The 25,416-nt window shown below is 39.2% G+C and overlaps 1 protein-coding gene across 1 annotated transcript in view; it reads right to left on the bottom strand.

Moving 5' to 3' along the window:
• The window catches only part of LOC117988956 (cell adhesion molecule Dscam2-like), a 184,579-nt gene extending 175,901 nt beyond the window's left edge, over positions 1-8,678 (bottom strand). The window contains exons 1-2 of the mRNA XM_069505182.1: positions 8,541-8,678; positions 1,009-1,054 (exon numbers count right to left, since the gene is read on the bottom strand). Of these exons, the coding sequence (XP_069361283.1) occupies positions 1,009-1,051 (43 nt within the window). The 5' untranslated portion in view covers positions 1,052-1,054; positions 8,541-8,678. The remainder of the gene's footprint in view (positions 1-1,008; positions 1,055-8,540) is intronic.
• Positions 8,679-25,416: the final 16,738 nt, after the last annotated feature.

The following is a 25,416-nucleotide window of genomic DNA, read 5'->3' as shown; positions in this document are numbered from 1 at the left end:
CGCGCATTAGGGGTACGCAAAGTTGGTGAAGCTGTATAAAGATAGAAATGTCTCGTAAGGCATATTCTTAGGTATTCAAATTTACGTTCGCGTCTGTGACTTTACTGATACATGAAATATAATTTTGATATCTAATATGGGACAATGTTCTATTTATGATTCCAAACTTACCTAACTATAAAAATATTGATATGTAAATGTTTAAGTAAGATACAGATGAACATAAATGTGGCATGAACATAATTAATATATATTTTTTTTAAATATTAACTTATCGAATGTAATCATTTCATAGATAATCTTAAACTTAGCAAGTTTTCTCACACTCAATTAATTATTATTGAAAATCTCAAATTACTTATGATTTTTTTAAAATGTATTCTTATCTAAAACTCTTCTCGTTATTTAAACCTCATATTATTATAACGTAACAGACATTGTAACAGAGTTTGTTGTGGGTTTCTTCTCAGACCAGAATGCGTTTGGAACCATTATGCTATTTATATTTTTATGTTTACATAATTAATTATTGTCATCATTACATCAATTATCTTAAAAATTCAACAATAATTGACAATCACAGAATTTACAATTATTTCTATTTTAAATAAATGAATTTGAATTTGTTATTATCATAAGTACTCAAAGTATCCAAGAAGATTAAAAATTCAAACACTAAGCACTTTCCAAACAATGGGGCGAGCTAGATCTAAGCCGATACAAGTAGGTACCAACTGTACATTTACGCCGACAATTGGCCAACTTACAATCCTACCAACTGTTGAAACATCTCAACTTATTCACCGGATAGCTACATAAATAGAACAGCGTTTATTTTACGCAAAAGCCACATTTAATACGCTGTTTGAAACTAAAGAGATCCATTTACTATTCAGCTCTAAACTAAACCGCGCAACGACACAGTGTAACAAAGTGTCTCGGAAAACGACGCAGTGTGACAAAAGTGCTTCGGGAAAGGCCACAGTATAACAAAGAGTAGATACTCACCGGCCAGCAAGAGGAGGAAGGCCACGCTTCCGGCGAGCGCCATGCCCTGCAAAAATCAAAGTTCCAATAAATTTCTCTGGAGTATCCCTCCGAAACAAATATGAATTTTATACCGTTCAGAACAGAGTTCAAAATGCAATATAGTATTTGTGTTTATTATTGTTTGGCGCTTGTTGATTTTTAGTTTCAGCTGTGTTACGGATACAGCTATCCTTACCTATCTATATAGAACCCAGGCATAGCCGGGGGAGCTAACATGTCGTCTAGCAGCCCAGCTACGTGTGGAAATATGCCATCTCATCACGTTCCGGCACATAGAGTCATCAAGGTCTGCAGCCAGCTCTGTACGTGATCTCTGGTGCTAACCGACCACAGAACGGTAGAGGGGAAATCGATATAAAATCGATAGAGTTAGTTTTAAGGTAGCATTAATCTAGCATAAGTAGTATTTGTAATTTAGATAAGATATAGTTAAGTAAAGGCCTTCGTGTCCCAACGTCGACACGAATGTCCTAATTAAATCATTTTCGTAACCAAAAAGGACTTCTGCCTTCAACCCCCGCTCCAGGTAGCCGCCCTTACGTAACTGGCGCAGTCTTAAAGGATAGTCCTGGATGTTCAAGGTCGTCGTGGTACATCCCCTAAAATCAGGTCAACGCCGTCAACTTCCTTGTCGGGACTACAGAACCTACGAGGAGCAGCTGTCATAGGAGCTGCCGCTGAAGACTTCGAGTCATACTGGAAATCGATGGATCGAAGCTCGCCAGCGACTTTGGTTTTGTAAGTACATGAAATCCTTTTTATTGGTTGTTATATTAACTTTTGCGCAGGGTACTATAATTTTATAACTAATACGATTTTTTATTACGATTTTCACCCGCGTAGTAGATACTTTCATTTTATTGAGTTTTGGTAATTTAATTATTTGATACCTTTAGGTAGGACAGTTTAGAATATTTAAAAAATGTCGGAACTTAGCCAAGTAGATTTGTTAGATAGAATAAATAAGTCACTTAAGTTTTTACCGAATTTTGATGGAAATTCTTATACTTTAACGAGATTTATTAATTTAGCCGACCAATTAGTGCGCTCATTTTTAAATCCAGGTCAAGAGTATGAGCTTTCAAACCTTTCCTTGATTAGCGGAATTCTTAATAAAATTACCGGATCTGCAGCAAGAACTATATCAGCCTACGGAATTTCCGATGATTGGAATAAAATTAAAGATACATTAGTTAACAGTTTTTCCGATTACCGAGATGAAATAACCTTACTAACAGACTTATCATATTTAATTCAAGGTCCAGATACAGTACATATATTTTACGAAAAAGTTCAAAATTTACTCTGCACACTTATTACGTATGTAGAGCTACACGAAACTGTCAAAACTACTGTCGAAGTAAAAATAACACTCTATCAAAAGTTAGCCCTTAAAACGTTCTTAAAAGGTTTAAGAGAACCTTTAGGGTCAAGAGTAAGGTGTATGAGACCCCCCACGCTGCAAACTGCTCTTGAATTTGCCAAAGAAGAATTAAATATAATACATCTACAGAACAGAACTAAATTTTTTCAAAATTATCATAAGCATACTCGTAGACCTTATTATTTTTATTCACAGCGAAATTATTATAGTGGTACGAATTTCCCTTCTAGATCACGAAAATACTCAATGTCCCAAAAACACATTCCTTCAGAACCTCAATACCCTTCAAGCACTTATATCCCATGCCAACCTCACCCTGATTCAAAAATTTGCCCACAGGTGGACTTAAATCTACACAGTACACTGGAAACTCCGGAACGTAAAATTCCTGTGTATAATAATATATCGGACCAATATTCTAATTCCCAACAATACGTGCCGACCCGGTGTGAAAATGAAATTGACACCGTTGCTGACGATAGGCAGAATTACGATTTCATAATATCACGTTTGCCCATAGAACAGTTAAATGCAGAGGAGACAATGAATTTAATTAACCTTTGTAAAGAATTTCCAGATGTATTTCTTTCTAATATAGGTAATTTAACTGTCGATTTCCGACAACTTAATAAATTAGATAAAAAGAATCCGAGTGATTTTACCAACTTTCTGGATAAAATCGGGAGGTCTTTGTACTTTACGACTTTAGACATACAAAATTCATATACAATTTCCGAAGATCTTATGGACAGTGTCCTTCAAGGCCTACAAAATTGTACAACCCTTTTTGACAAAATTGTAATTTTTTCAACATCCTTGCAGGAACACATACTCAATTTGCGAGATTTGTTCGAACGACTTAGAAACTTCAATTTAATAATCCAGTTAGATAAATCTGAATTTTTCAAACGCGAAACGCCATTCTGTCACATGTATTCTCCAGATGGTATAAAACCAAACCCACATTATGTTTTACATATTTTAAATTACCCATTACCTAAAAATCGCCAGCAGATTAAGGATTTTTTAGGCATCCTTGGCTTTTACAGAAGATTCATACCCGACTTCGCAAGTGTAACCAAGCCTTTAACATCGTGCTTGAAGAAAGGAGCGAAATTAAATTTTGATTCAGAATTCGTCAATTGTTTCAGACAGTGTCAAATTCTTGTTAAAAATATGCCTATCCTAGCATATACAGATTCTGGAAAAGAATTAAATTTAACCACATACGCAACAGAAACCACTTTAAGTGCAACGCTTACGCAAGGCCCTCTTGGCGCCGATATGCCTATTGCCTACTCTTCCAGAACTTTGAATGATAGTGAAACTAAATATCCTACGAATAAAAAAGAACTTCTTGCAATAGTCTGGGCCACAAAATACTTTAGGCCGTATCTTTTTGGTAAAAAGTTTAATTTGATTTCTAATTTTCAAAATTTACTCAAGTTCAAAGAATTAGGTCCACGTATTACGCGATGGAATTTAAAGTTAAGTGAATACGATTATACAATTATTAATAAAAAGGTTTCAGAAACGAACGCGGATACCCCGTTAAATAAATCTAGGTCTGTTAATCATTTGGAAAAATCAAAATTACAGGCAAAGTCACAGGAAAAGCCGAGTTTAAGTCGAATTAACACTAAGCATACGAAGGTACAGAATCCTATTCCCAAAATTCCTAACCAAACCTCGAATTCCCAAAACCATACTATACATTTATATACACGAAGGAAAATTCGCGGTCCCTTTACAAAATCACGTTTTAAAAGACAGGTAATAAAGTAAATTAATTAGATAGGTATGTGCAATTCTTTCCAGACATTAAATTACAAAGATATAGAATTTGTCTTTTCACACGATCAAGTTTCAGCCAACCGATAGGACTACTATATTCCTATGTTTTACCAAGAACTATAACACTATATCTTTAAAATAATTAGTTTTTGCAATTAGATAATTATTTCAACACATATATACATTCTTTACTATAGACCTTTTACATTTTAGCATTTATTATTTCTTCTAAATTATAGCAAAACTAGGTGTACCTACCACTAATCGGAAAAAGTTAAGAAAGCTCTTACTTGTGTCACATTGTGACTATAGAATAATGAGCAAATTTAGCATAAAGTAGGTATACCTAATGCTCACTTCCTGTAAATTTTCGTGCCTTGAACCGAAAATATGCAAGAAATCTTGAGCAGAACCTACATCATTCCCAGATCAAAAGTAAGTAGAAATAATTAGATCATTGATAACTCAATGTACTTACCTACACCTTATTCAAAAATATAATATAATTTTAAAAAAGTTCTTTCTAAAAGTAAGTAGGTATATAATAAGTCATAGTTACCTATCTAGTTATAACGAGTAGACATTTAGCTGATCATTTTACAGAATTCATGCAGTTGTAGTCCTTAGGTTCTTTTTACATTACATTTAGTTCAGATTTTTTTATCAATTTAGCTCGAATTAATTAGTACATTCTGTCAATTATACTACTTTGCTTTTAATATACCTATCGTAGTAGTTATAGTACCATATGCACATTTTTATCTCAACCAATTCTAAGGTTTTCATTTACATTGAGGCTGAATGCCCGAAGGTCAGTTCTTCAAAACTACGTGAGCAGAAAATATCACTCACTGAGGAACCAATTTATCCGGAGAACACATCAACTACTGTTACAGGAGATAGATGAAACGTGATAATCCACGCCTATCTCTCTGTCTAAGGAGGCTCAGAGAAAGCAGCTCAACCATTATCCATGAATTAAGAACTACTTCAATACTACCAGTATGCCGCAATATTCGGCTTCACTTCCAACGGTACGACTCGACTAGCCCATTACAGATGCTTCATCTTCACGAACGAAGTCCAGCAGCAGCCCTCCAGACTGAGGGTGGAAACCTCCGAGGACGTTCCGGCGACATTTCCGTTAAAATTACTACAATGGTCGCCGCACTGAGGGTGGAGGTGTTACGGATACAGCTATCCTTACCTATCTATATAGAACCCAGGCATAGCCGGGGGAGCTAACATGTCGTCTAGCAGCCCAGCTACGTGTGGAAATATGCCATCTCATCACGTTCCGGCACATAGAGTCATCAAGGTCTGCAGCCAGCTCTGTACGTGATCTCTGGTGCTAACCGACCACAGAACGGTAGAGGGGAAATCGATATAAAATCGATAGAGTTAGTTTTAAGGTAGCATTAATCTAGCATAAGTAGTATTTGTAATTTAGATAAGATATAGTTAAGTAAAGGCCTTCGTGTCCCAACGTCGACACGAATGTCCTAATTAAATCATTTTCGTAACCAAAAAGGACTTCTGCCTTCAACCCCCGCTCCAGGTAGCCGCCCTTACGTAACTGCTGCGATTTAATTAAACTTGTTTATTTTATAGCTCACGGAATATTGCTAAAATTTTGTAATTATTCTTAAAATATATTATGTAAGAGTATGTATAGTATTCAAACATTTTTCTTTCATATCAATTAATATTTACAGCAGCCGCTACTGAAAAATACAATTTAAACGATTTCGCTATTTTTCATTATTTATGCCCGACATGGATAAATATACTAAAATTTCATTATTTTGAAAGTTATGACTCTTGATACAGTATTTCTATTTCAGATCAAATTTTGAGGCAACTTTGTGAGTAAATAAACCAGGTAAAAACAACAAAATCGCAAAACTGATGGTTTAAGGCAAACTTTACTCTATGGTAATTTCAAGTGTGTTAGATTTGTTCAAAAGTATTAAATGTTTTTCAAAACATTAATACATCTTACTCTGGAGTATATCCCAACCGAAAATGTTTTTTAAAATTTTGTATTCAGGTACAAGCTAGCCCTTGACGGCAATCTCACCTGGTGGTAAGTGATTGCAATAGCATGCTCTTAAGCTCAACTTGAAGCAACCATAGTGAGCTCTTTTAATCTCTTTTATTATACTCATGCTCCTTGTATCAAATATCATTTTAGTTTTAAATGAATAGGCCAAATAAATTAACCATGTCCATATATCATTATGACTAAGAACATGTGTCTTTTTGTAAAATCAATAAAATACTCATAATCAGAGCAAGTTAGAATATAATATACTATATTTTTTTCCATAATTTATTAGGTAAAGTAAGTGCTCAATTAAATTATAACACTATCCAAAATTCTAACTTTGTTGTAATGAATTCATGTTCCGGAAAAGGGTTTTTTTCTTAATTTTGTTTTTTAAAGAATATTAGCCAAGATTATCATGCTGACTAATATTCCCATTTCCCCCTTCAATTAAGCGTAAAGCTTGTGCTAGGAGTAGGTACGACAATAGTGCAACAGGTGAGGTTTGAACCGGTGACCTTTCGGTTTTCAGATCGGTCATTTAACCATTGAGCTATCGAGGCTCAAATTATTTTGTTTTTATAATAATTGTAAAAACAATCACACAAAACACAATACACTACACACGACATATAATAGTCGTCTGTCTGGACATCACAAACAAAACCCTTGTGTATTACTCGGCATTCTTTCGCAGGCTTTTGTTGTGAAGCCCATTCTCCTTCTTGGGAAACTATAAACCTACCAAGTGTTGCTGTGTACGCGGCAATTTGTTATTAAAAACCTGGCCAAGTGCGCAACGTACGCACATAAATTCCCATTCTTTTATCTTTTGTAAAGCGTACCAGGATTATAATACTTTTTAGGGTTCCGTACCTCAAAAGGATCAATTCGTTGTCTCTTTGTCAAGAAACCTACAGGGTACTTCCCGTTGACCTAGAATCATGAAATTTGGTAGGTAGGTAGGTCTTATACCAGACGTAAGGGAGAATTTGTGGTTACATCATAAAAAAATTAAAATGTGTTCATGAACAATTAAATAGTACTTTCAACTTTTAAAATAAGATTACCAAACTAAGTGGGGTAACATATAAAAGGGCTTTACCTGTACATTGCAACAGATTTATTTTTATTTTTATACATGTGTTTTGATTCACCTTGCAAAATGTCGAAATAATACGACTGTAGTAGGCACGGAACCCTCGGTGCGCAAGTAGACTCGCACTTGGCTGGTTTTTATATTTAAAGATCTTGTCTGAGAAATGTATTATATGTTTGTATGTATGTATATACTTTATTGCACCACAAACACAAATGACAGGTTACAAAAAAATTGTGGTTTTACTGTTTAATAACAATTCAGTTAAATTAAATTTAATATATTTTAAGAAAATTTATCATTGCAATAATAATTATGATACTGAAAAGTTAACTTGCATTATTGTAAGTAACGTGTTATGTATATTTATTAATAAAATATAACTGTGATTGTGACCTATTTAGAGAAAAATGCTAAAACAATGTAAAATGAATTCACAGGGTCCAATTAAAATTGTAGGTATGTAAAAATCTGGAAGCCGTCGCTAAGTAATATGAGTTCACACTTCACGCGTAGTCAGTCAGTCATTCCCGCAATATCTTGGCAAACAATTTAATTTGTCTTCTCGCGTTTAATTTAAATGGCCGCCTGTGACGTAGGCGCCGAGCACACAAAGACGGTGGGATTAATTAATTCCTTAATTAAACAACATTAATTGTCGTCCAATACCTCCAGTAGGTAGTATTGGAAATCGATGAGGCAATTACGTATCATAGGCCTTTTATTACTTACTATACTATGCCCGCGACTACCTCTACTTATTTTTAGTTTTTTTTTAAATTCCCATGAGAGAACTCTTTAATTTTTCGTTTCGTTACAGATGCAAATAATCATAATATTATTATAATGTAATTTTTGTTGTGTATATTAATTTCAGACAGACAGACAATTTCGTGTTAGTAGTTAGTATGGATCTGTAGTCTGAATTGCAGACTTTAAAAGAAATACTTAATTATCATTTTTAATGAAATACCATTTAATTCATTACGCATTATTTTTACAGTCATATTATCTTATACCTACTTATTTTAGTCTGTTAATTGTTTACAACTTAATTTTAATAAAAGTTATATTTAATAACAAAATAAATGCAAAACTTTTCTCAGTTTCCTGATATTCTGCTCTATTGTTACGAGTAAGTTAATATTTATAACTTTAATACTTACGCTGATAAGTAAACTCCGAAACTTCACTCAGTCTCAAATAGTAACATTTCACTTCACTCACACAAACTATATTTAAACTTTTCCGACTCCGTAGTGCTACTAGCTACGGCGTAGCACGTAGCACGACCGTGCGCTACCACAAACCGATTACAAATGGCGGGAGCTGCTACGCGTCGTAGAGCAAACACAGCAGATACTTCAAACACCCAGTAAGTGTATTGTCATACTGGTTTTTCTATATCCGAATGTTTTATGTTTTATATGTATATTTCTCATTATGCATTCGCTTGTTTCGGACATAATTGAATGTGAGACCGTATTTCGCGCAGATTAACTGGCCTTTGTTTCAACGAATTGTGCAAATATTGTTTTTAATAGAAAAAGGTGGGAAGAGGAGGTATTTTAAAAATCAACTGATTTTTAAAATACCGGCTGTGGAATTCTGGGAAAATTATTTCTTTTTCGAATCACCAGCATAAAAAAGATAATATCGTCATGATAAACTCATTATCGGCTCACTACTGAGCACGAGTCTCATATCAGAATGACAAGGGCCCACTGGTCAAGTACGTATAAGCAGATTTCCCACACCTTTGAGGACATTGTGGAGAACTCTCAGGCATGAAGATTTTCTCACAATGTTTTATATTCTATTTAACTGCTTAAAACGCACATGGGAGTGACTCAGAAAAATTATAGGTGCATGCCTGGGATCGAACCCTAGATCTCCTTACAGGAAGGTTGACGTCTTAACCACTAGGCTATAACAGTTTTGTGTTTAGAAGTAGGTATGGACCCCCCTCGGTGGCAAAATTATCATTTTTATGAAGTCCTGAATAAAATCAAGGTAAAAGAAATACCTAAAGTCCTTCACAACATTGTAATGTCGATCTAGAATATCGAGTATCCAAATTGACAAGCCATTCAACGTAAAAAGGCATCTACGAGAGGGAACTTTGATAAGATGATAGCCTTCGCTCCTCATTTTTAGGGTTCCGTACCTCAAAAGGAAAAACGGAACCCTTATAGGATCACTTTGTTGTCTGTCTGTCTGTCGGTCTGTCTGTCTGTCTGTCCGTCTGTCTGTCAAGAAACCTACAGGGTACTTCCTGTTGACCTAGAATCATGAAATTTGGCAGGTAGGTAGGTCTTATAGCTGGCATTAGGGCAAAAATCTGAAAACCGTGAATTTGCGGTTACATTACACAAAAAAAATGAAATTGTGGTCATGAACTAATAATTAGTATTTTCAATTTTCGAAGTAAGATAACTATATCAAGTGGGGTATCATATGAAAGGTCTTTACTTGTACATTCTAAAACAGATTTTTATTTATTTTTATGCATCATAGTTTTTGAATTATCGTGCAAAATGTCGAAAAAATACGACTGTTGTACGGAACGTTCGTTGTGCGAGCCTGTCTCGCACTTGGCCGGTTTTTCAGATCTAAATAAGGTCTAATAGCCTTCGTATCAAATTTCTGGGAACTGATTTTTGATATACAAGAACAAATTAACTTTCATTTTTTGATGGAATATAATCGAAATTTTCTATTCCACTCCGTTTGCCGAAATGGAAGAATTTCTTCTACAAAGAAATGTGATACATTGTTTATCTGTGTGTGTACACGCAAAGTGAATCTTATGAACTTATGTAATTAGTATCAGTGGCGCACAATGTTAGAAGATAGGGTAGGCATTAATAATATTAGTATGGATAAATGCCAAAGTGTGTCTGTCTGTCTGTTTATCTCTGTCTGCTAACTTTTCATAGCCCATTAGCCCATCCGTTCAACCGATTTTGATGAAATTTCGTACATGGTTAGCTCACATACTGGAGACGGAGATGGCTAACTTTTAACCTGGATAATCAAATAGTTCCCACAGGATTCTTAACATCTACATCAAAGTCACGGCATCATGTAGTAACAATAAAACGATATTTAATATAACACATTACATGAAATGTTAGATATTCCTTTCAAACGCACACACAAAAGATCTAGGTAAGCTTATAATCACATCCATTGTAATATTAAAGAAGCCTTTATCCACAAATGGGATTCCATATAAGTAGTGTTATTATCATACATTAATACATTCCACGCCGAAGACATTATTTGAGCCTGAAATATAACTGCGGGACCTATTCACTGGCAGTTGGAATGAAGATGAATAGTCTCGAGTCGTAACGAAAGGCATTAATACATTTAAATACCTGCATTATATTACCCTCTATCATAATATTATAACTAGTTTTTTTCCACAGCATGCATAGAATTAGATTTTCAATGATCCTGAAGAAATTTCTCAAAATTCTTCCTAAGGGGGTTTACGTTATATAGAAAACTGACCACAAATTCACGGTTTTCAGATTTTTCCCCTAATGTGATAATGTGAATGATATAAGCCATGATTGTTGATGAGTTTCATGATTCTAGGTCAACGGGCAGTACCCTGTAGGTTTCTTGACAGACAGACAGACAGACAACAAAGTGATCCTATTAGGGTTCCGTTTTTCCTTTGGAGGTACGGAACCCTAAAAATCAATTAAGTCATTTAGTATTTTTCTGTACAGAAGTCTCAGCTTAAAAAACATTTAGGTCTATGTTCGGTACCTATTTTACTTTATTGTAGTAGCTGCTAAAACAAAATGAGGTTACGCACATTTTTAGTACAATTAAACTTTTTTAAAGATTTATGAGTAACCTTAATAGAGAAAGAAAGGCAAATGTTTGCCGTGGTGGCTCGGAAACCATTTCAATATTTTGTTACAAAAAGTTTGCGACCCCTGGACTTTAATTGTCGACTTCACTCCTAGTTGAATGTTCGGCGCTGGCCGGCGGCCGGAGGACATGGAATATTTGACAATATTTGAAAAGCATTATAAAGAACCTTTCTTCAAGTGCTACGAATACATTGGAGCGGAAAAGTGGAGCTCAACGCAACGTAAAAAGAAAACCTCTCATATTCATCATTATCAACTGATAGAGTCCACAGCTGGACAATAAGCCTTCTGTAGAGACTTCCACACGCCGCGGTCTAGCGCTGCCTAAATCCAGCGGCTCCCTGCAACTCGTTTGATGTCATCTGTCCACCTAATGGGGAGTCTTCCAACGCTGCGCTTTCTGGTGCTAGGTCAACATTTTAGCACTTTGAGTCTATCGATTTTTTGAACTATGAAGAAAGTTTCTACCATGTGGTAAATGGAAAATAATGGTAACGCTCACAAATAAAGAAAACAACGGAAACAACGATCCCTTCAAAGCAGCCACGACCATAGAGACAAGGTCTTACAATGAAGCCACACGGTGCGTTGCGTTGGGGGTGCAGTGCCATGCGCACCAAACGACATGGTGCGGCGCCGGACATCGCACGCTCGACGGATATGGAACCAGAGAGAGAGGCGGGGTGCGTTGGTGTATTGCAACGCCATACTTTTTGACGGAGCGGCAACGCAGTGCCCGTGTCCAACCAACCGACAAATACTCAAATCCACAGCGGTGCGGCGCCGCAACGCATCTGAATTGCGTCTTATGGCCTTAGTCTTTGCCGCGGGTACAGGTAGCGGACACCAGGTAGACACCGCTCTTATTTAAGGCATGGTGTGCACTGAAGATTCACCATGCTATGTAGTGAGCCGGCGATGGGTTAATCATGATGATGATGATGATAATGACGAAACTTTGTGTTAGGTTGTAACGTAGTGGAAGGCGCCTGGGCCTCAGCGCGTCTTCACTACCTACATTAAAATAGGGTTCGAACCTATATTCGAGGTTTTCCCTACTTTGTGGGGAGATTAGAAATTAAACATTGGTAACACGGACAATAACTATGTTTTATTCCCTTAACAACTAACGTACATATTCTATCCTTTTCTGCTACCGCACCGGCTCTGAGGGAGCCGGGGAGATTTTCCCCTGGCAGCGGGCAACACTGCCAGGTTTGATGCGCGAGCTGTCAGCCGCCGTCGGCTGCTTACGCGGTACGCGGGGAGTGCGCGGAAGGCACCTACGAGGGGACGAGGGGGAGTTGCGGACGGTGATGCTACGCAAGCCTGGCTTCTGAAGCCGAGGTATGACTAGCACCCCCAGTGCCCACGAGAACTGTCTGGTATCGACCCACGATTAAGATCAGGCCGAGCGCCCCAGACAGTCACGAGTGGACTCCTGTCCGTGGACGGGCTCAGCTATTTATAGCCGGCTGCAGGCAGGCAAGCCGGCGCGGTGACGGTGGTGTGCTAGGCACGCGCGGGGCGTACGCGCGGCGCGGGTAGCGGGGCAGTGAAGCTTCTCGAAGTTTCTCGCAGCGATGACGCGCGGCCCGTCCCGTTGGCCGCCTCGTTACGTCATCGTTGCATCCCCCGTCCACCTCTGGAGATTTTTACCTGTAAAAATCACTTGGTTATCTCTCTGTTTGTAATCCGTTTTTACCCTATCCCCGTATCCTATTGTTTCCTTTTTGGTCTGTTCTCGTTGTTCCCCCTTTCTTTCGTTATTTTTGTTACCTTACCAATTTAGTTTTCCTTTGTACTGCGGGAGGCGGACCAGGCCCCTCCAGTGGTTCCCCATGCGTTTCCGCCCTCGGCGCCTCTTTTTACGTTTTTTTTTTTTTTTGCTTGCCTCGGCGTCCTCCACCTCGGCGACGAACGCCTGGTACTCTCCATTTTCTGTGTGGTAGTCTATCTCCAGGCAGTCGCCGCCGTCGGATGGTCCCGGCGCGGGGCTGTCTCCACCTCGCCTTTCTGTACCCCGTGGGTATAACCGGATGATTTGGGAGCCGGGTCCCTCCACCTTCACCCCTGGGTTATATCCCACTCTTTTCCCTTTCCAGGTCCCGATTACTACTTCGTTCTTCAGTATTTGCGCCATGATTCACGGCTCTGACACGAACACGGATGACCACGTATGCGTGACTGATAATTCGTTTCACTTTTCTTGTTACCTCCTTTCCTCGTGGGTAGGTCCCAAAAAGAATAAAATTCTGTTTGACGCTTCTATGTGGTTCTAGAATTTTCCTTACCAGATTGTGGTTCCTTATTTTTTTTTTTTTTCTCTTGTGGGTAGGTTAAGAAAAAATATTTATTTTATGTGACGTTTCTATTTACTCTGTATGCCGTCCTAGATTTTCTACTACTAGATATTAACTTTTTTTTTTTTTTTTTTTTTTATTTTCCATCGACTCATTACCCCTAGAAGTTGTATTATTCATAATGCCATAGATCTAATACTTCTAGATTGTGTTTTTGCTTGTATGATGCCGTGGATATACTACCGATAGAAGCGGTATTATTTATGGTGCCATGGATATGTTACGACTAGATTGCGTTTTCGCGTCTAATGTTGTGCCATGGATATATTACCGACAGAAGTTGCGTTATTTATTGTGCCCTGGTAATTTTTTTTTTTTTTTTGTTACATGTAGTACCTCTTTAAGTCTTTGACGTGTGCCGTACATATTTTGTTTCCTTCTAGTGCTTTAATTAGAAATATTACTGGTGATTTTTGCTGTACTACTTTATATGGGCCTGCGAATTTCGGGGCTAGTTTCGCGCAGAATTGTTTGCTGGCGTTTGATAACGGGAATTCCCTCTTAAGCACGAGTTCTCCTACACTCGGTTTCCAGTTTTGCCTGTTTCTGTCGTAATAATATTTTTGCTGAACGGAAGCTCGGTTTTGATTATTTTTGACTATTTCATAGATTTCTGCTAAATTTTCCCTTTCTTTTAGTGCTGGTGTTGGTAATTCGTTCTCGTCATGGATATTTCTCAGTTCCCTTCCGAACAGTAAGAACGCTGGTGTGTATTTTGTTGCCTCTTGTACTGATGTATTCAGTGCGAAATTGAATTCAGTCAAGTGTTCGTCCCATTTTTTATGGTTTTTCTCTATATACGCAGCTATCATTGTCTCTAGTGTTTTGTTTACTCGTTCTGTTGGGTTGCATTGAGGTGTGTATGGTGCCGTTAGTCTCTGTTCTATGCCGTATTTCGCTAGTATCTCTTTAAAGTGTTTGCTTGTAAATATTTTCGCGTTGTCACTCAACAGTGTTTTGATTCCGCCGTGTCTCATGAGGATGCATTCTTTTAGTGCGTTTGCAACTGTTTTCGATGTTGCGGTCCGTAATGGTTTTATTTCCGACCATTTTGTGAATTTATCATGGAAGACTATTATCCACTGGAATCCTTTGGTGGATCTGGGCAGTGGTCCTATGAGGTCAGTCGTTACTACTTCCCATGGTTCTCCTGCGTTCTTGATGTGCATTAGTCCTGGTTTTTTTTCCTGTGAGGTTTTATGTTTTTGACAGATCTGGCATTTGTTTATGTATGTGGCTACGTCTCTGAACGATCCTGGCCAGTAGTATCGTTGTGCTACCTTATTAAATGTCTTGTATATTCCTAGGTGTCCTGCATTTGGCTCATCGTGATTTTGTGCTAGGACTCTGTGTTTATCTGTGTTTTTTACGCATAGCTTCCATTCTGTCGCTGGGTCTAATTTTCCCCCATATTTTGGGTTGCTTATTCTCCTGTAGAGTTTTCCTTCTTCAATCCGGTAGTCTTGGTCTGTTTCGGGATTGTTCTTTATTTTGCTGAATTTTTGTGTGTACCAGTCTCTGTCTTCGATCGTTGTTGCACAAACTGGGTTCCTTGACAGTTCGTCGGCTATTACGTTTTGTTTCCCCGGTCTGTACACTATATCAAAGTTATACTGTTGTAGCTCCAATGCCCATCTTGCTAACCTGCCTGATGGATTTTTCAGGGTGTTTAACCACCTAAGAGCTTGGTGATCTGTTATCACCGTGAAGTGGTATCCTTCTAGGAACGGTCTCATTTTCCTTATTCCCCATATAACTGCGAGGCATTCCTTTTCTGTAGTTGTATATCTGGTTTCCGGTGGTTGTAATGTTCGGCTCGCGTACATTACTATCTTATGTTCTCCTTCGTTTTCTTGCATAAGTACTGCTCCCAGGCCTGTGTCGCTCGCGTCTGTCTGTAGTACGAATGGTTTGGAAAAGTCTGCTCGTGTCATTATTGGATTTTCCATTAATAAGGTTTTTATTCTCTCGAATTGTTTTTGCTGTTCTTCTCCCCAATCGAATTTTGTGTCTTTCTTTAATAATTTTACCAACGGTGCTGTCAACTCTGCATATTTCGGTATGAACTTCCTATACCATGAAGTCATTCCGATGAATCGTCTGACGTCTTTGGTGTTACTAGGGGCTTTTAGTTCCTTAATTGCCTGGATTTTTCCCTCGTTCATTTTTAGTCCTTCTTTTGTAACTATGTGACCCAGATATTCTACTTGGTGTTTGCAGAACTCGCATTTTTCTTTATTAATTCTTAGGCCTGCTTCTCGAATTCTTCGGAATATTTCCTTTACGTGTAATATGTGCTCTTCGAACGTCTTACTACATACTATTATGTCGTCTAAGTACACATATGCGTTTGGTTCTAGTTCTGGGCCTATTACCCTGTCTAGTAGTCTTTGAAATGTTGCGCCGCTCGAGTGTAGTCCAAAAGGCATTACTTTGAATTGGAATAGTCCTTTTCCCGGGACTGTGAATGCTGTGAGTGGTTTGCTCGCGTCGTCTAGTTTGACGTTCCAATACCCGTTCTTTAGGTCGAATTTGGAGAAGTATTTTCCCTTGTTCAATTTCTCAAGTGTATTATCTATCTGGGGTAGTGGGTACGCGTCTTTTTCCGTGATTTCGTTCAGTTTTCTGAAGTCTATACAAAATCGATATTCGCCGTTGTCTTTCTTTGCCATGACTATCGGTGAACTGTATGGACTGTCTGATCTTTCTATGATTCCTTCTGCTAACATTTTGTTCACGTGTTCGTTTATTTTTTCTTGCATTTTCGGATTTCTCGGATAGTATTTTTGTTTAATGGGTTCTTTGTGTTTTAATTTTATTTTATGTTTTATCCAGTTGTTTCCTTTTGGGCTTTTATCGGCCTTTTCAAATTCTTCTTGTAATACGTTTTGTAGTTCTTTGTATTGTTTTGTTGTTAGGTTCGTCTCTGTGTCGACCTTGGTTTCTGTTTTTTCTATGTTTGTTTGTTCGCATGTTGTCTCGGTCCAGTTTATTGCGAGTCCTAGTCTGGATAGGAGGTCCATGCCTATGATCATTACCGTCGTCGATGGTAGGTAGATTACTTGGTGTGTTATGGGCCGTCCTTTTATGTCTATTTCCACGTTTAGGGCTGCTTTTGTTTCTATTTTTGATCCATCTGCCAATTTGATTGTGTGTGTTTTATTTATTGTTCCTTTTACCCTGTCTTTGATGGTGTCCATTATTTCTTTGTTGATATATGAGTTAGTTGAGCCCGTGTCTATCAATGCTCTGAAAGGTTTTCCGTATATTTTCACGTCTATGAATATTCTATTGTCCTTCTTGTCTTTGGTTTTTGTTGTGTAATTTTCTGTTTTTCCTTTTTCTTTTGCATTGCAACAATCTCGGGTCAGTTTTCCTAGCAGTCCACATCGGGTGCAGAAGATCACTTGCTTCGCTTGGCATTCTCGCCTTGTGTGGTTTCTTCTTCCGCACTTGTAGCAGCATGTCTCTGGATCGTAGTTAGCATGGATTTTTTTTTCCTTCTGTCTTGTGTTCCTCCGGTCCTTGGTATTTCGTATAATTGTTGGTATTTCCTGCTCGATTTTCTCTTCTTGTGTATCCGGATCTTCTATATGTGTCCCTGTATCGGTCTACATTTATTCTCTCGTAATCCCCTGTCAGTTGTCTAATACAACTTACCCTGTCTTTGATGGTGTCCATTATTTCTTTGTTGATATATGAGTTAGTTGAGCCCGTGTCTATCAATGCTCTGAAAGGTTTTCCGTATATTTTCACGTCTATGAATATTCTATTGTCCTTCTTGTCTTTGGTTTTTGTTGTGTAATTTTCTGTTTTTCCTTTTTCTTTTGCATTGCAACAATCTCGGGTCAGTTTTCCTAGCAGTCCACATCGGGTGCAGAAGATCACTTGCTTCGCTTGGCATTCTCGCCTTGTGTGGTTTCTTCTTCCGCACTTGTAGCAGCATGTCTCTGGATCGTAGTTAGCATGGATTTTTTTTCCTTCTGTCTTGTGTTCCTCCGGTCCTTGGTATTTCGTATAATTGTTGGTATTTCCTGCTCGATTTTCTCTTCTTGTGTATCCGGATCTTCTATATGTGTCCCTGTATCGGTCTACATTTATTCTCTCGTAATCCCCTGTCAGTTGTATTAGTTCCGCCATTGTATTGAAGTCCTTCCTCTTTATGTAGTATTGGTAGTTTGGTTTCATGTTGTCATAAATCCTTTCTAACTGTTCGGTTGGAGTTAATTTCCCGTACCTCCGTATCAGTGTTTGTATCTCGGTTAGGTAGTTTACGAATTTTTCTTGCATTCGTTGTCTTCTGTTGATGATTGTTTCTAATAGATTCCTTTCATAATTACTTGGGTAATAGTAAAGTTTGAAGGCGTTTGTGAAGTCGTCCCAGTTTTCCCAATGTTGTTTGTTATTTCGGTACCACTGTGATGCTTTTCCGTTAAGACATCTCGGTATTACTTGTACTATTTTGTTTTTATTGACCCCTAGGGTCTCGGCCAGTTCTTCCACTCTTTCTAGGAATTCTACGGCGTCCCCTGTCGTGTCAAATTGTATTTTCCATCGAGATATTGCTTTGTCGAATTCTTTTATTTCGCTTTCGCTCGACATGTTACTCTCTTGAGATGTTTCGTCCTCGGTCTTGATTATCTGTGACAACTGTTTGCGTAGTTCCTCTACTGTACTTGTGGTTGGGACTTCGATATTCCTGGTTTCTAATTCTTCGGTCAGTTCTTGTTTGTTAAGTTTGTATATCCAAGCTGTGGGCATGTTTTTGTTCTTGTTCGTTTGTTAGTAATTACTATCTACTTTATTTATACTATCTTGGGTTTTATTGTATTTTCTTACTCGGCTTACTAAGTACTATATCTTGTTAGAAAAAAATCTTCTTCCTAGCTATCTGTTTAACTTATTTCTACTATTTTAGAGTTTATTCTACTGTCTACGTTTCTTCTATGTTTCCAATTCGCGGACTGTATTATTTATTTTTATTTATTAGCGCCTACGCGCTGCTAACGGTTTGCCTTTGGGGCGCTCCCGGTCCCTAATTCTTCCCCTCTGAATTTTCGAGCGCTTTTGTTTATCTCGACGGGATGTCTATCCTTTTTCTTTAAGAATAGGTATCCTGTGTGCGGGTTTCAATTTCCTATTCGCGTGGTTACTTTATTTTTAATACTCCCGGTCCGATATATACCCTTATGACCAACCCTGAACAACCGGTGAAGCTAGTCGTCCCCTTCGGGGCGGCTAGTGTCTCCAGTGTCTGCGAGTTCCCACTCAGTATCGGCACCCCGATTACGATCAGGCCGAGCTTCCTGAGTGGTCACTAGCTGACTTTGTTGACAGGGTTTTTTCCAGCGTCCACAGGTACCACCTGGTGTCGACCCTCGATTACGATCAGGCCGAGCTCCCCAGATAGTCGCGAGTGGACCACTTGGAGGGTTTATATCCGTTTCTAAGTAGTGCCACGAAAAATCTACGGTATTTAAGCGTGCTATGCTTTCTAGATGGTTCGCCCTATACCGGTGACACCACTGCGTACGTTCAGTGCGTGCCTATTTATTTTATGCGGGTTACGGACGTGGCGCGATCTGGCTTTCCGCGTCGCGAAACCCCAAACGGATGGGTTTTTTGGTTGGGCGCCAAATGTAACGTAGTGGAAGGCGCCTGGGCCTCAGCGCGTCTTCACTACCTACATTAAAATAGGGTTCGAACCTATATTCGAGGTTTTCCCTACTTTGTGGGGAGATTAGAAATTAAACATTGGTAACACGGACAATAACTATGTTTTATTCCCTTAACAACTAACGTACATATTCTATCCTTATCTGCTACCGCACCGGCTCTGAGGGAGCCGGGGAGATTTTCCCCTGGCAGCGGGCAACACTGCCAGGTTTGATGCGCGAGCTGTCAGCCGCCGTCGGCTGCTTACGCGGTACGCGGGGAGTGCGCGGAAGGCACCTACGAGGGGACGAGGGGGAGTTGCGGACGGTGATGCTACGCAAGCCTGGCTTCTGAAGCCGAGGTATGACTAGCACCCCCAGTGCCCACGAGAACTGTCTGGTATCGACCCACGATTAAGATCAGGCCGAGCGCCCCAGACAGTCACGAGTGGACTCCTGTCCGTGGACGGGCTCAGCTATTTATAGCCGGCTGCAGGCAGGCAAGCCGGCGCGGTGACGGTGGTGTGCTAGGCACGCGCGGGGCGTACGCGCGGCGCGGGTAGCGGGGCAGTGAAGCTTCTCGAAGTTTCTCGCAGCGATGACGCGCGGCCCGTCCCGTTGGCCGCCTCGTTACGTCATCGTTGCATCCCCCGTCCACCTCTGGAGATTTTTACCTGTAAAAATCACTTGGTTATCTCTCTGTTTGTAATCCGTTTTTACCCTATCCCCGTATCCTATTGTTTCCTTTTTGGTCTGTTCTCGTTGTTCCCCCTTTCTTTCGTTATTTTTGTTACCTTACCAATTTAGTTTTCCTTTGTACTGCGGGAGGCGGACCAGGCCCCTCCAGTGGTTCCCCATGCGTTTCCGCCCTCGGCGCCTCTTTTTACGTTTTTTTTTTTTTTTTGCTTGCCTCGGCGTCCTCCACCTCGGCGACGAACGCCTGGTACTCTCCATTTTCTGTGTGGTAGTCTATCTCCAGGCAGTCGCCGCCGTCGGATGGTCCCGGCGCGGGGCTGTCTCCACCTCGCCTTTCTGTACCCCGTGGGTATAACCGGATGATTTGGGAGCCGGGTCCCTCCACCTTCACCCCTGGGTTATATCCCACTCTTTTCCCTTTCCAGGTCCCGATTACTACTTCGTTCTTCAGTATTTGCGCCATGATTCACGGCTCTGACACGAACACGGATGACCACGTATGCGTGACTGATAATTCGTTTCACTTTTCTTGTTACCTCCTTTCCTCGTGGGTAGGTCCCAAAAAGAATAAAATTCTGTTTGACGCTTCTATGTGGTTCTAGAATTTTCCTTACCAGATTGTGGTTCCTTATTTTTTTTTTTTTTTCTCTTGTGGGTAGGTTAAGAAAAAATATTTATTTTATGTGACGTTTCTATTTACTCTGTATGCCGTCCTAGATTTTCTACTACTAGATATTAACTTTTTTTTTTTTTTTTTTGTGTATTTGCCATCGACTCATTACCCCTAGAAGTTGTATTATTCATAATGCCATAGATCTAATACTTCTAGATTGTGTTTTTGCTTGTATGATGCCGTGGATATACTACCGATAGAAGCGGTATTATTTATGGTGCCATGGATATGTTACGACTAGATTGCGTTTTCGCGTCTAATGTTGTGCCATGGATATATTACCGACAGAAGTTGCGTTATTTATTGTGCCCTGGTAATTTTTTTTTTTTTTTGTTACATGTAGTACCTCTTTAAGTCTTTGACGTGTGCCGTACATATTTTGTTTCCTTCTAGTGCTTTAATTAGAAATATTACTGGTGATTTTTGCTGTACTACTTTATATGGGCCTGCGAATTTCGGGGCTAGTTTCGCGCAGAATTGTTTGCTGGCGTTTGATAACGGGAATTCCCTCTTAAGCACGAGTTCTCCTACACTCGGTTTCCAGTTTTGCCTGTTTCTGTCGTAATAATATTTTTGCTGAACGGAAGCTCGGTTTTGATTATTTTTGACTATTTCATAGATTTCTGCTAAATTTTCCCTTTCTTTTAGTGCTGGTGTTGGTAATTCGTTCTCGTCATGGATATTTCTCAGTTCCCTTCCGAACAGTAAGAACGCTGGTGTGTATTTTGTTGCCTCTTGTACTGATGTATTCAGTGCGAAATTGAATTCAGTCAAGTGTTCGTCCCATTTTTTATGGTTTTTCTCTATATACGCAGCTATCATTGTCTCTAGTGTTTTGTTTACTCGTTCTGTTGGGTTGCATTGAGGTGTGTATGGTGCCGTTAGTCTCTGTTCTATGCCGTATTTCGCTAGTATCTCTTTAAAGTGTTTGCTTGTAAATATTTTCGCGTTGTCACTCAACAGTGTTTTGATTCCGCCGTGTCTCATGAGGATGCATTCTTTTAGTGCGTTTGCAACTGTTTTCGATGTTGCGGTCCGTAATGGTTTTATTTCCGACCATTTTGTGAATTTATCATGGAAGACTATTATCCACTGGAATCCTTTGGTGGATCTGGGCAGTGGTCCTATGAGGTCAGTCGTTACTACTTCCCATGGTTCTCCTGCGTTCTTGATGTGCATTAGTCCTGGTTTTTTTTCCTGTGAGGTTTATGTTTTTGACAGATCTGGCATTTGTTTATGTATGTGGCTACGTCTCTGAACGATCCTGGCCAGTAGTATCGTTGTGCTACCTTATTAAATGTCTTGTATATTCCTAGGTGTCCTGCATTTGGCTCATCGTGATTTTGTGCTAGGACTCTGTGTTTATCTGTGTTTTTTACGCATAGCTTCCATTCTGTCGCTGGGTCTAATTTTCCCCCATATTTTGGGTTGCTTATTCTCCTGTAGAGTTTTCCTTCTTCAATCCGGTAGTCTTGGTCTGTTTCGGGATTGTTCTTTATTTTGCTGAATTTTTGTGTGTACCAGTCTCTGTCTTCGATCGTTGTTGCACAAACTGGGTTCCTTGACAGTTCGTCGGCTATTACGTTTTGTTTCCCCGGTCTGTACACTATATCAAAGTTATACTGTTGTAGCTCCAATGCCCATCTTGCTAACCTGCCTGATGGATTTTTCAGGGTGTTTAACCACCTAAGAACTTGGTGATCTGTTATCACCGTGAAGTGGTATCCTTCTAGGAACGGTCTCATTTTCCTTATTCCCCATATAACTGCGAGGCATTCCTTTTCTGTAGTTGTATATCTGGTTTCCGGTGGTTGTAATGTTCGGCTCGCGTACATTACTATCTTATGTTCTCCTTCGTTTTCTTGCATAAGTACTGCTCCCAGGCCTGTGTCGCTCGCGTCTGTCTGTAGTACGAATGGTTTGGAAAAGTCTGCTCGTGTCATTATTGGATTTTCCATTAATAAGGTTTTTATTCTCTCGAATTGTTTTTGCTGTTCTTCTCCCCAATCGAATTTTGTGTCTTTCTTTAATAATTTTACCAACGGTGCTGTCAACTCTGCATATTTCGGTATGAACTTCCTATACCATGAAGTCATTCCGATGAATCGTCTGACGTCTTTGGTGTTACTAGGGGCTTTTAGTTCCTTAATTGCCTGGATTTTTCCCTCGTTCATTTTTAGTCCTTCTTTTGTAACTATGTGACCCAGATATTCTACTTGGTGTTTGCAGAACTCGCATTTTTCTTTATTAATTCTTAGGCCTGCTTCTCGAATTCTTCGGAATATTTCCTTTACGTGTAATATGTGCTCTTCGAACGTCTTACTACATACTATTATGTCGTCTAAGTACACATATGCGTTTGGTTCTAGTTCTGGGCCTATTACCCTGTCTAGTAGTCTTTGAAATGTTGCGCCGCTCGAGTGTAGTCCAAAAGGCATTACTTTGAATTGGAATAGTCCTTTTCCCGGGACTGTGAATGCTGTGAGTGGTTTGCTCGCGTCGTCTAGTTTGACGTTCCAATACCCGTTCTTTAGGTCGAATTTGGAGAAGTATTTTCCCTTGTTCAATTTCTCAAGTGTATTATCTATCTGGGGTAGTGGGTACGCGTCTTTTTCCGTGATTTCGTTCAGTTTTCTGAAGTCTATACAAAATCGATATTCGCCGTTGTCTTTCTTTGCCATGACTATCGGTGAACTGTATGGACTGTCTGATCTTTCTATGATTCCTTCTGCTAACATTTTGTTCACGTGTTCGTTTATTTTTTCTTGCATTTTCGGATTTCTCGGATAGTATTTTTGTTTAATGGGTTCTTTGTGTTTTAATTTTATTTTATGTTTTATCCAGTTGTTTCCTTTTGGGCTTTTATCGGCCTTTTCAAATTCTTCTTGTAATACGTTTTGTAGTTCTTTGTATTGTTTTGTTGTTAGGTTCGTCTCTGTGTCGACCTTGGTTTCTGTTTTTTCTATGTTTGTTTGTTCGCATGTTGTCTCGGTCCAGTTTATTGCGAGTCCTAGTCTGGATAGGAGGTCCATGCCTATGATCATTACCGTCGTCGATGGTAGGTAGATTACTTGGTGTGTTATGGGCCGTCCTTTTATGTCTATTTCCACGTTTAGGGCTGCTTTTGTTTCTATTTTTGATCCATCTGCCAATTTGATTGTGTGTGTTTTATTTATTGTTCCTTTTACCCTGTCTTTGATGGTGTCCATTATTTCTTTGTTGATATATGAGTTAGTTGAGCCCGTGTCTATCAATGCTCTGAAAGGTTTTCCGTATATTTTCACGTCTATGAATATTCTATTGTCCTTCTTGTCTTTGGTTTTTGTTGTGTAATTTTCTGTTTTTCCTTTTTCTTTGCATTGCAACAATCTCGGGTCAGTTTTCCTAGCAGTCCACATCGGGTGCAGAAGATCACTTGCTTCGCTTGGCATTCTCGCCTTGTGTGGTTTCTTCTTCCGCACTTGTAGCAGCATGTCTCTGGATCGTAGTTAGCATGGATTTTTTTTCCTTCTGTCTTGTGTTCCTCCGGTCCTTGGTATTTCGTATAATTGTTGGTATTTCCTGCTCGATTTTCTCTTCTTGTGTATCCGGATCTTCTATATGTGTCCCTGTATCGGTCTACATTTATTCTCTCGTAATCCCCTGTCAGTTGTATTAGTTCCGCCATTGTATTGAAGTCCTTCCTCTTTATGTAGTATTGGTAGTTTGGTTTCATGTTGTCATAAATCCTTTCTAACTGTTCGGTTGGAGTTAATTTCCCGTACCTCCGTATCAGTGTTTGTATCTCGGTTAGGTAGTTTACGAATTTTTCTTGCATTCGTTGTCTTCTGTTGATGATTGTTTCTAATAGATTCCTTTCATAATTACTTGGGTAATAGTAAAGTTTGAAGGCGTTTGTGAAGTCGTCCCAGTTTTCCCAATGTGTTTGTTATTTCGGTACCACTGTGATGCTTTTCCGTTAAGACATCTCGGTATTACTTGTACTATTTTGTTTTATTGACCCCTAGGGTCTCGGCAGTTCTTCCACTCTTTCTAGGAATTCTACGGCGTCCCCTGTCGTGTCAAATTGTATTTTCCATCGAGATATTGCTTTGTCGAATTCTTTTATTTCGCTTTCGCTCGACATGTTACTCTCTTGAGATGTTTCGTCCTCGGTCTTGATTATCTGTGACAACTGTTTGCGTAGTTCCTCTACTGTACTTGTGGTTGGGACTTCGATATTCCTGGTTTCTAATTCTTCGGTCAGTTCTTGTTTGTTAAGTTTGTATATCCAAGCTGTGGGCATGTTTTTGTTCTTGTTCGTTTGTTAGTAATTACTATCTACTTTATTTATACTATCTTGGGTTTTATTGTATTTTCTTACTCGGCTTACTAAGTACTATATCTTGTTAGAAAAAAATCTTCTTCCTAGCTATCTGTTTAACTTATTTCTACTATTTTAGAGTTTATTCTACTGTCTACGTTTCTTCTATGTTTCCAATTCGCGGACTGTATTATTTATTTTTATTTATTAGCGCCTACGCGCTGCTAACGGTTTGCCTTTGGGGCGCTCCCGGTCCCTAAGTCTTCCCCTCTGAATTTTCGAGCGCTTTTGTTTATCTCGACGGGATGTCTATCCTTTTTCTTTAAGAATAGGTATCCTGTGCGCGGGTTTCAATTTCCTATTCGCGTGGTTACTTTATTTTTAATACTCCCGGTCAGATATTTACCCTTATGACCAACCCTGAACAACCGGTGAAGCTAGTCGTCCCCTTCGGGGCGGC

Source organism: Maniola hyperantus, chromosome 2, assembly GCF_902806685.2.
Source record: "Maniola hyperantus chromosome 2, iAphHyp1.2, whole genome shotgun sequence".
Taxonomy (NCBI): domain Eukaryota; kingdom Metazoa; phylum Arthropoda; class Insecta; order Lepidoptera; family Nymphalidae; genus Maniola; species Maniola hyperantus.
Note: the sequence above shows the minus strand (reverse complement) of the source record. Positions and strands in the feature narration are given on the sequence as shown.